This window comes from Sander lucioperca, chromosome 4 (assembly GCF_008315115.2).
Source record: "Sander lucioperca isolate FBNREF2018 chromosome 4, SLUC_FBN_1.2, whole genome shotgun sequence".
Lineage (NCBI taxonomy): Eukaryota > Metazoa > Chordata > Actinopteri > Perciformes > Percidae > Sander > Sander lucioperca.
In genome coordinates this window covers 27196798-27213945 of record NC_050176.1, presented here as the reverse complement: position 1 = coordinate 27213945, position 17148 = coordinate 27196798, and the positions used below count along the sequence as shown (strand labels likewise).

Here is a 17148-nt window from a genome sequence, read left to right as displayed (position 1 = left end):
CCACCCCAATCAAAAACGTATGAATATGAATAAGCCACTGACTATTTGTCTCTTCTCCCGTGTCTGCTTTTCACTGCAGCTTTGTCCTATGTTACACACTTTGCATTGTCCTACATGTAGTGTAGTATTAGTATAATGTAATGAGGTTATACGGCTGCAACTACCAATTATTTTCCTATTTGATTAATCGATTAGTTGTTTGGTCTATAAAATGTCAGAAAATGGTAAAAAAAAAAAAAAAGTCCAAGATGACATCTTCAAATGTCTTGTTTTGTCCACAACTCAAAGATATTCAGTTTTCTGTCACAGAGGAGAGAAGAAACTAGAACAATATTCACATTTAAGAAGCTGGAATCAGAGAATCTGTACTTTTTTTCACAAAAAAAATGACTATTAAGAAAATAGTTGCTGACTAACTCAATAGTTGACAACTAATCAATTAATCTATGCAGCTCTATGAGGTTACAATGGCTATTTAAGGGAACAAAGACGCAATGAATAAGTTACTGAATTCATGATTTGATGGTTTTTGCTGCCCATTAAAGAGTTTTGTGACCATAACCTTCTACACATAGATATTTTAGAAAGTATACAGCCTAGGGAGGGGTTTTTGGGGGAGAAAAAAAAAAACAGGCAGACAGCAAAGATTTGGGTTCTTGTGGTTTATAATTTATTTCAGTATGAGCACACATACTGCAGTGTGTCATTACAAATAACACCACATAAAGGGAGTGTGGTTATGTGTCATCGCAACAACCGACTTTACAGAGGCTTTCTGTAACTCAACAAGGGTACTGCAGGGTGGAAAGAAAGTGACACCAGAAAGAGGAAGAGAGGCCATTTTGTTCACTGATGGCACAACTTCGAACTAACATTATGATCTTCTACGTAGCTGCACAGGTCTGACAAGGCAATACCTAAAAACATCAGGCACATGCATTTACCTTTAAGTGACCGGGACCCTAACGCTGTGCTTACAATGTCCTTCTTCAGACTTCAGCATAGGATATGTCCTGGGATGAGTTGATTATGCATTAAATATACATATATTGAAATATTGAATTGTGATGGTTGACAAAAGGAAAATGGATTTGTTATGGGCTCAGAGCTAAAGTAAAGCAGGACTTCAGTGCTTCTGCAGATAATAGTAGGACCTCTAACAGTGATTATTACATCTATTTACATCAACCAGGCATTTTGGTCAATTCTACAGATACATCATGACATATCCCTTGAAATGCTATAAATGACAGACAGGGTTCCCCCCCAGTGTATTGCAAGCTCGGTGGCCCACCGGGCCTAAGTTGCCCCCCACCAGAACTAAACCAGTGGGGCGGCTAAGTTAAAAACTTAGGCGTCATAAACGTCATATTTTCAAATGTCCAGTTAGCTTTTAGCACTGACTTAATGTAGGGCCCTATGGAGTCTGTCTTATAGCTTTTTTTAAATTCTTAATTTACAATTCAGTCCATTATTTGGTATCATAGAAACTATTGGGCTCTACATTACTGCTGCCATCAGTCTGGGACCGGCCCCAGCCGGGCCCTCGTCAAAGAAAAGACACTAGCCAAAAATTCAAGTGGAACACAAATGATTGAAATTGCACAAAAACAGGCTAAAAATGCAGGGACCTGAATAAAAAGACATTTTTAACTTCTACCTATTCTGGTATGGAGCTCTGCTGGCAAGCATCCCTAGCTTTTGTGCGTTTTAGTGTCTTCCTAAAATCGTTGCACCACAGAAAGATTCATACCTTCATGTGAGAACAGAAAAAAAATCATCCGTCCTCCCATTGGTTCAACTGCTAAATCCCTGCTGCAGTTCAACCAATCAGAGGCCTGGATGAGCAGGAGGCGGGGTTACAAGGGCACAGACATGGTGAGGACTTTGTGTGGCGTACAGTGCAGGAGGCAGGAAGCGGGCGGAGGGAAGCAGCCTTTACTGGACCTTGGTGACTGCGTCGTGGATGGACTGGGCGACATAGTCGATGTTCTTGGTGGTCAGACCGCACATGTTGATGCGGCCGCTGGCCATCAGGTACACGTGCTTCTCTTTGATCATGTACTCCACCTGTTTGGCTGGAAGACACATCACAACACAGTGACGGTCACCCAGAGTGTAGAGCAGTGGTCTTCACTAGATTTGTACTCTTTTTATTTTTATTGTCTAAACCAGTGGTTTTCTAAACTTTTTTCAATAATGTTCCCCCTTTGAATTTTTTTTTTTTTTTTTTTTTTTTTTTTAAGCCAAGTACCCCCCTGACCAGCGTGAATCACTTTTGGTAGAAAAAAAAGTTTATATAAAGAGGAACAGTACAGCGATGTCAGCGATAGATTTAATAAAACAACTGCTTTGTAACTGAAAAAACAAACACTAGAAAGAAGGAAGTAAGGCAACACTAGGCTGAATAAAGTGACAAAAAATAAGAAACAGCAACAAACCTGGAAAAGAGGACAAACAGTAGAAAAAGGTCAGAAAGTAAGGCAAGAATAGGTTGAAAAAAAGTGTCAAAAAGGTGGCCGGGTTAGCTCAGTTGGTAGAGCAGGCGCACATATATAGGTTTACTCCTTGACGCAGCGGCCGCGGGTTCAACTCTGACCTGCAGCCCTTTGCTGCAGGTCATTCCCCCTCTCTCTCCCCTTTCACGTCTTCATCTGTCCTGAGGAAATAAAGGCCTAAAATGCCCCAAAAAATAATCTTAAAAAATAAATTAAAAAAAAAAATAAAAGAAAATGTTAAAAAGCGACCAAAAAAAAAAAAAAGTCAATAAAAGTAAGGAAGGCAAGAATGGGTCCAAAGAAGGTGACAAAAAATGTCACATTTTTGGTAGAGAAAAAAAGTCTAAAGAGGTACAATCAGTCCCTCCAGAAAAACGCGATTATGCGATCGCATAATTCATAATGCATAATCAGCCAAAGTCCATATATTTATGCATTTTTCCAAATACGCCGCAGTTTCGCCCATGAATTGCCGATTTTCGTGAAAAATATGCGGGGCTTGCATGATTTCATAATCCCCGCATTTTCGTTGCAAAAAAGTTGAAAAATGTTGCATTTACTTCACACAAGAGCAGCCATTTTCCCCTGTTGCCATGGGAACGTTATGAAGTGACGTAATTACGTGACGTGAACATCATCGAAAACCTGCAAACCCCACAATGAAGCCATGATGAAACCGCAGTTTTTGCAAGTTCCCGCAATTTCAGCGCATAAAACTGCATAAATATCCCACATATTCCATCGCATTTTTTAAGAAAACGTGCCGCATAATAAAGGATTTTTGCCCGCAACAATCACAAAAAAATTCTGCTTTTTTCTGGAAGGACTGTACAATGGTCTGGTCATGTACCCCCTGCAGTCTTTCAGAGTACCCCTAGGGGTACACGTACCCCCATTTTGAGAAACACTGCTCTAAACAACCCCAGATTGTCATGTTGATGTCTGGACGATTGGACAAATATATATTGGCCTGTGGCAGAGCATATTGCGTGAATTTGTGTGTTTTCCACTCACGGTTCAGGCCGGTGAAGCTGAACATGCCGATCTGCTGCGTGATGTGGTCCCAGGTCCCTGGGGTGCCCAGATCCTGCAGCTTGGACTTCAGCTGATCCCTCATCAATAGGACACGGTCTGCCATGGTCTTCACATTACCCTTCCTACACAGGGAGCACAGAGGGGGAGAGGTGGGAGCAAAAAAAAGAGATGTAACAGGATATTAGAAAGAAAACATGGGCAAAACTTAAGAGTGAAGATAAATGAAGTTCATTGTGATGTTCTCAAAGCCCCTAACAGTTGCCTGTGACTTGTAAAAGATTTGTGTGTACTTCACTTGGGGTATAAGCATGTACACTTCCTTTTCATACACAATGTAACTCTTTGCATATTTGTGTACTAGATGTGTAAATTACCAATAGGCAACACTGCACCTGTCGGTACTCCATCCAGTGAAGGGCTCATTTCATTGGTAGAATCTGGTCTCAAAAAATACAAATGCAAGTCTCCTTCAAAAACAAGCCAATGCACACTGCAGGGTTTGTGAAAAAAAAATGTAAATGCCTTTATTTTACGTGGCAATATGGATTTAAAGCTATAGTGTGTAGTTTCTGTCGCCCCCTTGAGGAATTCTAAGTAATGACAACAACACTGTCGGCGCGTCCACATGATACAAGCCTTCCGTGATCGCGCACAGTGAACGTTACAAAGTTTGTAACGTTCCTAAATCTTAAATTTGACTTAAAGTGCCCATATTATGCTCATTTTCAGGTTCATAATTGTATTTAGAGGTTATATCAGAATGGGTTTACATGGTTTCATTTTCAAAAAAACCACCATATATTTTTGTTGTACTGCACATTGCTGCAGCTCCTCTTTTCACCCTGTGTGTTGAGCTCTCTGTTTTAGCTACAGAGTGAGACCTCTCACTGCTGTAACATCTTTGTTGGGAGTCGCACATGCTGCAGTAGCTGGGTAAGGACTACTAGCCAGTCAGAAGCAGAGTATGAAGGCGTGCCCTGACAGTAGCTAGGTAAGGACTACTAGCCAGTCAGAAGCAGAGTATGAGGGCGTGCCCTGACAGTACCTAGGTAAGGACTACTAGCCAGTCAGAAGCAGAGTATGAGGGCGTGCCCTGACAGTACCTAGGTAAGGACTACTAGCCAGTCAGAAGCAGAGTATGAGGGCGTGCCATGCTAGCAGCTAGGCGAGCATTATAACGTGTGTTCCAAAGTGACCACGTTTGTCTCTGAAGTAAAGGCTGGACTACAATAGAGCTGTTTGGAGCAGTTTGTGAACAGTGTTTTCTGTTGGAGATGGTAAGTCCCTTTGGGGTGGACTTTGGGCTTTTTCACTTTGTAAACCTATAACGTGAACAAAAAAGATATATAACACAATAATGGAAAGGGGAAAAGCCAAAAAGCAGAATATGAGCACTTTAAAGATTTAAATGTTCACTGTAAATGAATATTGGTTCCAAATATCAGTTATCGGTTTTATTAACAACTAATAATCGTTATCGTGACGGCCTTGAGAAAGCGGTGTCGGTCGATCCCTAGAGCGTACCATTCGGCAAAGAGCTCTGGGCAGTTGAGGGTCTTGCTGACGATGCGTGCTCCCTGAGACGGCGGGTTGGACCAAGTCGTCCTGACAATCTTCTCCATCTGGGACAGGGTGCGGCTCAGGTTCTCGCTGTCCTGGGCAACCACGGTCAGGTTGCCAACTCTCTCATCTGATAACAGCAGCAGAGAAAAGAGGGTCTACTTTAGAAAATACGATGGGTAGGAGGGAGATTTCAAGAGATTTCAACGCTTTTGTGGGGCTTTAACTTATTTTTGGCATTTTTTCTAATGTACTCGTCCTTGTGCTACCCCAGGAGTACGTAAATGTGTGTGCAAGTCTTTATGTGTATGTTAGAGTCAAATTTAAAGGGTAACTACCCTTTTTTCAACCTGGACCCTATTTTCCTATGTTTTTATGTCTAAGTGACTGATGGGAACAACAATCTTTGACATTGGTCCAGTATTAAGCGAGATCGCTGCAGTCGGCAGCAGAGAAACAAGCTACAATGTAAGTTAATGGGGCAATTGTCCAGCTTGTATTTACCTTCACAAAAGTGCTCGTTTTGCTGCTGACAGGCTCAAATTAATATTCTAAGTGTCTGACAACATTATGGAAAGGATTTCTAAGGAGGTCGACCTTTCTGTTAAAGAGTAAGATCCTTTTTTTAAACATAAAAACATCTGCGAAATTGCGTTCGCTAAACCCACCAGACTCCATGTAAATAATCAGTAATTTTAGCGTCGTAAAATACACTTCATTCAAAGTCAACCGAAACAAAATAAAACTACGAAAAGCCGTTTCGGGTGGTCTTTCCACTTCGCCAACCATCACAACTGTAGTTTTGGTTGAAATAAATACATAGTTTATTGATTTACATGTGAAAATATGTTGGCTCTATACACGCTAAAAGTATTGCTTTTTTTAAATGGAATCTGGTGGGTTTAGAGCTAGTGACTTTAGAGCTGTTTCTGGTTAAACAGAAAGGTCTCAAAGAGGTTTTTAAGGCCTCTCTCTGAAGGGATCCTTTCCATAATGTTGTCAGACACTTAGAATATTAATCTGAGCCTGTCAGTGGCAAAACAGCACTTTTGTGAAGGCAAATACAAGCTGGACAATTGCCCTATTAACTTACATTGTAGCTTGTTTTGCCGACTGCAGCGATCTCGCTTAATACTGGACCAGGTTGAAAAAAAGGTAGTTACCCCTTAAGACCTATTGAGACCGTTTTAAGACCTTTGTAAGAGCCAATAAGTGTCCTTGACCACCCACACACCACTACACAGGTACACATACAAGCCGTAGTTTTTTGAAAACCAAAGAATCGAATGAAATAAATGAGACCAATGGTTTTAACTGCAAATATTACTTGGCCTATCATTGATCAAAAAGGCAAAAGGTGCGTCAATGACTCTACCTGTGGAAAAGCACCTCAGGGCCTTAAAGCTTGGGCTTAGCCTTCTACGACCTTTTTGAATGAAACTTAAGACCTGTATCACGACATTACAACGAAATGTAGAGTCACAAAAGTACTTGGAATGTAAATAAATGAATGAATAGCGACACTGAGTAATAATAATCTGTACATATACAGCGAATTATATTTGGACTATCGAAAGAAAGAACTATCACACCACGGAATAAAAAAAGTATTTCAGTATTTCAATGAGCATTAGAGGTAGTGTTACATGGACGTAGGACAATTAAGACCTGTTTAAAATTATTTAAGACCTACAACACAATACTTCAGGGAATTTAAGCCTTTTTTAAGGCCTAACATTTTGGTTTTGAAATTCTAGACTTTTTAAGACCCCGCAGTGACCCTGGTATGTGCGTATCATGTGTGCTTACTGTAAAGACCGAAGTTTTTGGAGTAGGACTGAGCTATAAACAGCTCAAAGCCCTCAGACACAAAGTAGCGGATGGCCCAGGCATCCTTTTCCAGATTGCCGGAGGCGAAACCCTGGTAGGCCGAGTCAAAGAACGCAAACAAGTTCCTCCTCTAGAGAAAAAAAGACAAAACATTAAAAGATAGAGAAAGGGAGAACAGTGGAAGATGAGAAAACAGCCCAAGAATACAGTTTTGAAAATCACCTTTGAGCAAAAATTAATGAAGATGTAGATGAAAAAATGCACTTCTTCACATCAATGTTATTACATCAACAAATAACAGATTTGACTCCAATACTGCACATGTTTTACTCAATGGGAGAGCCTGGAAACAGTGACAGCGTGACACCATGACATGTGATCAGAGAAACGACAGGAGCCACGCGTGGTCTTACCTTCATGATCTCGGCGATCTTCTTCCACTCGTCCGGGGTGGGGTCGGTGCCGGTGGGGTTGTGTGCGCAGGCGTGGAGGAGGAAGATGGAGTGTTCCGGAGCTTTCTGTTGACAAGGGAAGACTCCGATCGTAACAAAATAACCACTCCGAAGTAGGGCTGGGTACCAAACTTCGATACTTTTTTAGACAATGACCCGATTGCCTCCAGTCTATAGCATAGAGCAGTGGTTCTCAAACTGTTTTTCTTTGAATTGTTTTTTTAAGCCAAGTACCAGCCAAGTTTATATAAAGAGGAACAATACAGCGATGTCAGCGATAGATTTACTAAACTGCCTTGTTACTGAAAAAAAAAACATTGAAATGCTAATGAACGAACAAACGACAAAACCTTGGAAAAAGACGGTAGAAACAAGGAAGGAAGTAAAGCGAGAATAGGTCGAAAATAGTAACAAAAACTTTTTTAAAAAGCGACCAAAACTTTGAAAACAAACTAGAAAGGAGGAAGTAAGACAAAACTAGGGCGACAAAAGTGGCAAAAAAAAAAAAAAAACAGCAACAAAACTGGAATAAAGCAGATTTTTTAAAGAGGACAAACTTGGAAAAAAAAGGACAGTATAAAAAAGGAAGGAAGTAAGGCAAGAATAGGTCGTAAAAAGTGACAAAAATGTCAAAAAGCAACTAAAACTTTTAAAAAATGGCAAACAGTGACAAAAAAAGACAATAGAAGAAAGGAAGGCAAGAATAGGTCCAAAGAAGGCAAAAAAACATCACATTTTGGTAGAGAAAAGTCTAAATGAAGAGGTACAATGGTCTGGTCACGTACCCCGTGCAGTCCTTCAGAGTACCCCTAGGGGTACACGTACCCCCATTTGAGAAAAACTGGTATAGAGTATTTAAAAGTTACCCAGGGGTACCCACACCCCTAGGGTTGGGTATCGTTTGGATTTTTACGATTCCGTTGCCGGTACTTTTAAAACGATTCCGATTCCTAAACCGATTCTCGAAAAACTGAAAATTGACATCAAAGAAAGGCTCTTTTATAGAGTTTTTTTTTAAATTGAAAATTATTTAGATTTAACAATATATTAACGTTTTAAAGTACTTAAATATATAATAAGAAAGTGAAAAATATTTCAGTCGACACATTACAGTAAGTGGAAGCGAAATGAAGAACCAAAATTTGCGTTCTAATCTGGTCCGATTCCTACCGGTAGCGTAGGAACCGGTTCCATAGTGGAAGCGGGTTTCCCAACCCCAGTCCCCCCCTCACCTCCAGGTCATCCAGGAGCCCGGCGAGGTCCAGGCCTCTGTTAGCAGCGTCCCAGTAGTGGTAGGGCCGGATGTCTTTGAAGCCAGCGTCGGTAAACACACTGTTGTGGTTCTCTGGGAGGAAGAAGAACATCAGAATCCTTTATTAATCCCACAATGGGGAAATTCACACTGTTACAGCAGCAAGGGATAGGGGGAAAAAGTACAAGACACAGATACAAAACTATATATATATATATATATAACTTCAGATCAACTATGAAACTCAGAGGTGGAAAGTAACAAATTACATTTACTCGCCTTACTGTAATTGAGTACATTTCAAATCACATCTGTTATTGAAAACAAAAAGTAAATAAAAAAGGTCTCCAACATTGTTTTTGTGTTGCTGCTTCCGTCATCAAATTAAAATTGAAAGCGTGGTGTGGCTTTGTGCCCTTGTCTAGTTGCAAAAGACTGCAATTTAATTACATAAGTATGAATAAGATAATAAGTATAAATATAAAAAAAGGATATCTCCCCCCTTGCGTTAAAAAACAAACTAAATAACTTTTACAAAATACAATTTTAAATGAGCTACTTTTTACTTTTACTTGATAATTTTATACCTGTAATTTACTTACTTAAGTAAAAGTTCATGAAAGTAATAGTACTTTTACTTAAGTAGAATATTTTTGTACTCTTTCCACCTCTGATGAAACTGACTGTGACCCGCATTGTTACAAAAAATGCAAGGAGAACGTAACACTAAAGTGTTTTCAGGCAGCAAACGTTTTAAGACGTTTAAGGGAATTTAGAGCAGACCGCTTCCAAATTCTAGTAGTAGTTAGTAGGGGTGGGAATCACCACAGACCTCACGATACGATATTATCGCAATATTTTTGTCACGATACAATATTATTGCGAGTTTAAACATACTGCGGCATTCTGCGAGATATTGCAATTTACCCTTTTTCCAACTTCAAATTATAGCTCCAAAACTTTGTTAACGTCTGTTTTATGAATTTCTCCTGCAGACTCTAGTGGACTCAAAAGGCAACGGATTTTATCATTCTAGTACCAACTCAGAAACAAACAAAAAAAGTTTTTCTTTTAATAACTTTTCATAGTTAACGTCTTAAGATGGCACAGACCAAATTTGAAGTCGATCGGATGAAATCTGTAGGAGGAGTTTGTTAAAGTACGACATGTGGAAATGGCCAAAAACACACTAATTTCTAACTTTCAATTCAAAATGGTGGACTTCCTGTTGGGTTTAGGGTATGGCTCCAATGAGCTTTTTTTGTACGTCTTGACTGATACATATGCATACCAGATTTCATGAGTCTACATCAAACGTACTGCAGGGGCTCAATTTTTTAAGTTTTGTAGGGGGCACTACCCTTAAAATATCAAATTTTTGACCAGGCCTGATGCGTGTGTAAAGTTTGGTGAGTTTTTGATTATGATAAGGTCCACAAAAAGGCGATTCATTGCGTGGAAAAAGAAAAAAAAGAATTCCTTCAGTTTCAATAGGGCCTTCGCCGCTGTCGGCACTCGGGCCCTAAAAATCCCGCACTCTGCTCTTGCTATAGCATCACCTTTTATTTAGAATAACTAAAGTTTTGGTCCCTCCTGACCAGCAAGAGTGCGGGATTTTTTTCCTATGTTTCTAAGTTGATGTTATCATCCCACGCACCTGCACAGGAGAATTAGTTTAAATAGTAATAAAAGGTCAATACTTGGGGTCCGTGTTTTGATACAGTATTGCCACGGAAAATTCTATACGCAAATTTTATGCTGTAGCGACCCCCCCCCCCCACCCCCCCCAGTAGTTTGTTACTTGCTTTACAGCTGTCTACTGACCCCAGGTGGGCGCTGAGACATAGACGGGCGTGGCCGTGTTGTTGACGCCGTTGTACCAACGCCGCAGGAACTCTGCCCCGATCCTCAGAGCACCTGTCCCACCGAGAGCCTGGACCCCTCCCACCTGAGAGAGGAAACAGCAGCAAGGAAACAAGATCAAACATTGAAAATGCACTCTGGTAACATCTGCACACTTCCTGGGGGCCTGGCACCAGACCAAGTGTTTAAAGCGTGAGTGTAGGTGCTTCTCATGTCGCTTAAATTGCCTCCTTGACTCCTCCGCTTGCCTCCATTCCTCGCTTAGTCCCTCCCACCAAGGCAATTATCGGAGGAGAGAGAGGAAACGAGCAAATGTGTTTAGAGGGATGAGACCTCCTTTCCTCTGAAGCGTCACATGAATTCGTCAGCTGTTTGGGCGGAGTTAGCAACTCCTTCAGCTGCACGGCTTCCGAGAAGGCTGCTCTCGTGTATCCTTGCCTATAGTTCCTCGACGATCCCTCCTCGATGCTCGGTCCTCGGGGCAGAAATAAGAGCTTTGAGACGGCCTTCACCGAGCAGGGACAGAACAACTTCCGGTTCGACCGAGGAGCCGAGGAGCTATCAAATAAGGGACATGAGATGCAGCTTGTGTCTCACCCTGTTGTCCTTGATGGCGGGGCTGTCCTCGCCCAGGGCAACCTTGGCGGAGGCGGAGCGGAACTCGGGCAGCCCGAGGATGGGCAGGTACTCGTGGTTCAGGCTGCCGTCCTCCACGATCATCCGCTCCACCTTCTTCACCACCGGCAGCACCCAGGGCTGGCAGTCATCGGTACGGTAAGCTGGAGGGGGACACAAAGCAACGCAGCGCTTTATCAACGAGCCACAAAGCCTTCTGGTTCCTGCTCTAACACACTGGGGACAGGAATACAGAAAATAAAGTCACAGTGGGATTTCAGCCTGGGCAAAACATGCAACAATAAAAGCTTTCAGCAACAGTTTCGCACAATTAAATGCCTGCTGTGCTCCGCAAAACTACAGTGCAAAATCCTCAACCCAAACAAAGTGCTTCCAGACATCCAAAACATAATTCATGTTGGGTTCAATTGAATTCAAGTACTTGCACCAATTCTCCTAAGACATTTTTGCCTCCAGAACTGTCGCTCACAGGATACATTTTATTCTTTCTGGACCAGTCTCTGTAAACCCCGGAGATCACCAGTTTGTGAAATTCTCAAACCAGCCAGTCTGGTAACCACGCCACCTTTCTTCCCCATTCTGATAATCGGTTTGAACTTCAGCAGATGGTCTTCACCATATCTCCATGCCTAAATGCATTGAGTTGCTGCCTATATTTTGTGATGTTGTTTGCCGACTATACATTTTCGTTGTGGCCGGTGATATATCAATCAGGTATAGTAGGTTTTCTCTATTATCTCTTCTGGTTGATATCCTTTCACAGCTTAGATCGGCATATCGCTGAACCACACTGCACCGTGATTTCTCAAGGCACTGTTGTATCTCAACATGTTTTATGTCAGAGTATGCAGCCTAAATGTAATAATAGCAATAACCTTGCAGTCTTGCATGACGCAGCTAAAAGGTAGACGGAGGAAAGGAGAGAAAAAAAACATTCAACTATTTGATTCAATGTAATGTCACAGACTCTCTGAAGGTCAACATTAATAGCTTGTCTAAACTACGGTGTGTGTGTGTGTGTGTGTGTGTGTGTGCGTGTGTGTGTTACATATTTGACTCCTTAAGAACTTGTGCTCCCTCATACTGTACGGGGGCCTGTGCAGAGCTGTATCACATATCAGGCCTTGGCCACAGCTACAGACACATTATAAAAAAGGTCAAACAAGTAAGTTTTTGGTTTTAGATCAGTGGATCAAAATTCTGTGTGCCGAGTTCAGGGTCAAAAGTGCAAACGACCACATCTCATGACAGCGAGTATGAAATGTGAATTGGGTGGATTAAAAACACCCAGAAACTCCAGAAAACACTGAACACGTCAGCTGGTAGCAGCTGCTTGCTGGACTCTAAAAACGGCAAAGATTAATCCATTAATCAATAAGTTATTCATTAAACAGAAAACGTACAGCCATGGCGAGTGGCTACATTACACTGGTGAGGCTTTCTACGCAGCTGATTAATTCCAGACCAAACTGGTTTGGTGCACACAGATATGTTTTGGCAATGAAGTGCAACAGAGCAACTCAGGTCCGAGTCTGTGTTACATGATAGGACAACTTGGTAAACTTAAATAACCCTGTAAAGGGTAGTTAGGCCACTACAGCAACAAGTACTGATAACCAGATGTTTGTAGTGTTTACATGTTTACTTTTATAATATTAATGTCATGATATGATACTACATGTCTTCTGGGATTGTGGTTATTATAATGTTGAGCTTACATGTTGTCTTTTCTTGGACTTTAAATGCTTATAATGTTATGCTAAGTTACACAGTGTTCTGTAGTCATTAAACTGTAAGAGATAAATTCAATTAATGATGACAGACTCTGTCCGTTTGGGTATTTTTAAGAGAGTACAGATGCAGGAGTCCCAGTGCTTCATCATACTACCTACAAACCGAAGCATTAAAAGGTACAATATGTCACATTTCTGCATTAAAATGTCTAAAAACGACCATACCTATGTTATATATATATTTTTGTTGTGTACTTACAGTATCCCAAATGTTTCCACCAAATGTCAAACCCAGAGAAATCTGTTTCGTACGTTTCCTTAAGTCGCCCATCAGTGGTGTCATATAACCTTTCACCCTCTAGTTACTCGTAACTCCCGTCAAAACACGGGCACCCAGATTATACGTTCAGGAGTAATTGTAAATCATACAATGTCACAGAAAAAAATATTTGTAACTGTAATACTGCTTTTTCTGCCACAAGGCATCATTTTGTGATTAATTACATGCCACTTTGCAACGCAGTAATACAGCAGAGACCTTATGTATTGATACATATCAATATTAATCCAGCTTAATGTTACTACAATGTGTTGATTGACAAGTAGCTAACGTTAATGCTAATGCTTGGTGGGTAATATTATAGGGTTACAACCATAGATATAAACAACATGCTCATAAAGTTATTTTATAAATATAACGTTATACAGGTAACATATAACGTTACCTGTAAAAACGTAAACCCAGCGTGCTACATCTGTAACGTTAGTACAGCCATGAAAGCAGCAAACAAACGTACAGGTTCAACAGAGATAGATTGTACCCGACCTAAAAAAAAACCAGCATGTTTCTAACAGTTGCGTGACCCCGGGTAAATATTGGAGATGTATTTGAAAAAAGGAGACAGCTTAGAGCCCAAAAGGACGCCGAGTTGGCTAATTTCCTCCTGAACAGGTAAGCATTAGCTTCAGGCTAATTTATCACAGCTACAAGGGACGGGCATTTTATGTCATTTCAACATTCGTGTACTCACGTTGAATTTTATAGCTAGAGTACCCAAGTTGGTTACTTGCAAAAACAATTGAGACACAGACAGTAAAGTGATCCCAACCCGGTCCTGGCTAACGCCGCCATGCTAACCCTGCTAACTGCTAATGTTGCCGGAGGACCAGGCAAGTGGGCCACGGCTGTTTACAACGTGTAGCCTGTTCAGCGGCCGTAGCCGTAGTTATTTTAAGCCAAAAGAGGGGGGCTGTAAATCAGAAGTAGAGGACCGTGAGTTTGCAGTGCGTTTAGCGATTATTGCTGTAATTCTAAGCCGATAGTGTTCAGTCGGGTGGAGAGGATGGCAAGGTATTGTTATTTTTAGTGGTTCCTACCGTAACTAATTCTAAGCCGAGGAAGTGTGTCTGTCCGTCGGATGGAGAGGGCAGCATGGCTGTTGTTTTTTTAGCGGTTCCTACCATAATTCTAAGCCGAAAAAGTGTGTCTGTCAGTTGGGTACAGAGCTCCGAGTGAGCACAGGCTTTTATCACTGTCAATATAGCCAGCATCTAACGTTAGCTACTCTGCTGTGCTGTGAAGTAATGTCTGGCTCTGTGAGACAAGCGTCTAGCAACATTGTTGTGGATGCTGGAACTTCGAGTCTGGGGAGGAGGGGGCGGGGGAGACGACTCTCTTCAGTATTTTGAATATGTACTGCAATAACTATTTTAAACACTAGCTGTCAGTATTACATATTGCACCTTTAAGATTACAGAAAAGTGAAGGGGGAGATCATTCCAGGCAGCTTGGAGATGTTCTGTTGCTGCATAACGGCCATTCTCGCTGTCCCGGAGATTCCCCCGGCAATCCCCACCCACACCCGTCTCTCAGCCTCGTTGAGTAGCTAGCTAGCGTTACAACAACCCCCATCCGCCCGGTGTTGAAACCATCCACAAGGTGACATTGACATGAAATATATTGTGATAGTGTGGTTATAGCTGCTGGCTAATGTTAGCTTGCTGGCTCACTAGCTAACTGGTCAGCTACCAATACAAATCAAATCAAGAAAAACTTAATTATGTTGGGGAAACTGCAGCTATTTTATTAGAATGATATGAATAAACGTTACTAAACGTAACGGGAATACACTTGAATGGATAAACTCGTCCGTGAACAGATGCAATCTAATCAGCGATGGTGTTTAACAATAAAAACTACAACTCCCATAATTCCACGCAACTTCCCAATGTGATCAAAAGACATTTTTTAACTGATCGGAGATCGGCAGTCACCCCGATCACCTTACTCCAATCATATAGGTTAGTAAATTCTACACCATTCTGAGTAGAAGTTGATTTTATATGCGAGTTTTACAAAAATGCTAGCTGCACTAAGTTAAATGTATTAAGCTGAAGACATCTTTTAGTTACTTTGTATACTTAGTTATTTTTGTAAACAAAAAACCTGGTGTGTAGCTCTATTATTTAGGCAAATACAAGTATCGGATCGGGAAACGGTATCGGCAGATATTCAATATTTCAAAAATCGGATTCAGATCAGGCTACGGCGAAGGGTCCGGCTTACCTACGTAGCCAGGGCGTAGATTTAACGCAGAAGCATAAATCACGCTTATGCCGTCATAACCATAACAACAATACTAACAGTTGTTTTTCACCTACTACTGTATATAGTACATTGTATGGCAACATGATGTTTTTAACCTAATTTTACTCACTTTTCCTTAACTGTTTATGTCTGGACTTAAGCTATGTTACTTTATATACTTATTGACTTACTCTTATTTATGCCTTACATTGACTGTGAGCAACTGTAACTGAAGAGGGGATAATAAAGTATTCTAGTAATAAAGTAAAGCAATGCAGTATTCTGATTTTAAAGTATCCTGCAATCATCATCCCCGCCGTCTGTCACACAATGGAACAAGGGCACGACAATCTGACAGCTTCAAAACCTCTCTCAAAATCCAGCTGATTTGAAGTTTCCAAACCAGTCTTTAAGCTCCTGCTAGTGATTCAAAATGACCTTTAGACAGAGACCCTGGTGAAGGGGAGAATGATGCGTTCAGGGACAGAGGTAAAGCAGAAGTGCATTTTGAGTAAACGGTGAAACTAGCAGTCACAAGACGAGGTTCTGCTTCCCTAAAGTATACTTTCCCCCCCCCAGTATCATCATATATGTAACCTCTGTTGCATTTATAATGAGCTGACAGCTGTCAACATGAAGCTAGTTTGTGCTCCAGCTCGTTAGCTTCACTGCTAAGGTCAAACCAAAGAGCTGCTAATGCTTGATAGCATGACAACATCAGCACCGCGTCAAAGGGACACTCAAAGTTAGGGTTATAGGGCTAGATAGCTAAATGAGGCTAACAAGCAAGCACGGCAGTTTGGTGGGCTGACTCACCGCCACCAAGCTAACTTAGCATTAGCATTAGCAACGACCATCTCTTACCTCCAACACCCAGATTCACCTTCTGCGGGTTGCTGTCCTCCCTGAAGTCGGCAGTTAGTTTGAAAACCGCTACCGGAGGAGCCAGCGGGACATCGCTGAATATGGACATGGCTCAGAGCAACGCAGATGATCCCGGTGCAGAAGGAGGAGACCGGGGGAGGATGTTTCCAGAGAGGAGCAGCAGAGAGAGAGAGACAGGCCGGTTTCTATGGGGTTCACCTTCACTTCGCCGCTTCAGGACAGAGAGCAATAGGCGTCAACCCGGCAGCCAATAGGAAGGCACGTAACACCGACGTAGACCTGAGATAGCCAATGAGCGCCCAGTCATGGAAATAATACAATATTTCATTTTTCATATTTTTTAGGTTATTTTTTATAGGTTAAATCGTTGTTTGCAGTAGCTAAGTCACATGAGTTACATCAATCTAATCACTACACAAACAGCATACACTCAAAAAGAAGTAAATACGAAATAGAATAACAAAAACATAAACAACAAACCAAATATCAACAGTATCAGCTTTATTGGCCTTTATTTGACTGGTTTCCCATTACTCTCACAGTTCCAAGAAGTTTGAGAAGAAGAATTTTCAGGAAGATAGATAGAAATGGACCTCTTTATATATATATAGTCTATGGAATTTAACATTATTTTATCAAAGACGGTGCCTGGGAACACAATATAAGAACGTAATACTAGTAATAGTAGTAGTAGTTTACGTTAGTTGAGTTGTCTTTAAACTTGTTACTACGAACTAAGCAGCTGCTTAGGCCCCTGTGGCTACCAGAGGGCCCCGAAGAGCGCTTGAAATGTCCCAAAGGAGCTTAAACAGAGCCG

General features: G+C 41.3%; 1 protein-coding gene across 1 annotated transcript; it reads right to left on the bottom strand.

Annotated features, from left to right (window-relative positions):
- Positions 1 to 647: 647 nt before the first annotated feature.
- On the bottom strand, positions 648 to 16589 carry LOC116049894 (aspartate aminotransferase, cytoplasmic-like). Its single transcript, XM_031299942.2, has 9 exons — positions 16311 to 16589; positions 11088 to 11269; positions 10452 to 10575; positions 8608 to 8720; positions 7337 to 7441; positions 6903 to 7053; positions 5058 to 5223; positions 3513 to 3655; positions 648 to 2078 (listed from the first exon to the last, which is right to left on the bottom strand). Exons 1-9 carry the CDS (start codon positions 16417 to 16419, stop codon positions 1939 to 1941), a joined length of 1233 nt encoding a protein of 410 aa, XP_031155802.2. The 5' UTR covers positions 16420 to 16589; the 3' UTR covers positions 648 to 1938.
- Between the last annotated feature and the right edge of the window lie 559 nt (positions 16590 to 17148).

Bases quoted from the DNA above. Each gene is read 5' to 3' on its own strand.
- LOC116049894 (XM_031299942.2), bottom strand. From the start codon at position 16,419: ATGTCCATATTCAGCGATGTCCCGCTGGCTCCTCCGGTAGCGGTTTTC. The intron at 11,270-16,310 runs GTAAGAGATGGT...GTCCCCCTCCAG, and splicing joins GGTGAATCTGGGTGTTGGAG to CTTACCGTACCGATGACTGC. The intron at 3,656-5,057 runs GTACGCTCTAGG...CTCCCTGTGTAG, and splicing joins CCAGAGCTCTTTGCCGAATG to GAAGGGTAATGTGAAGACCA.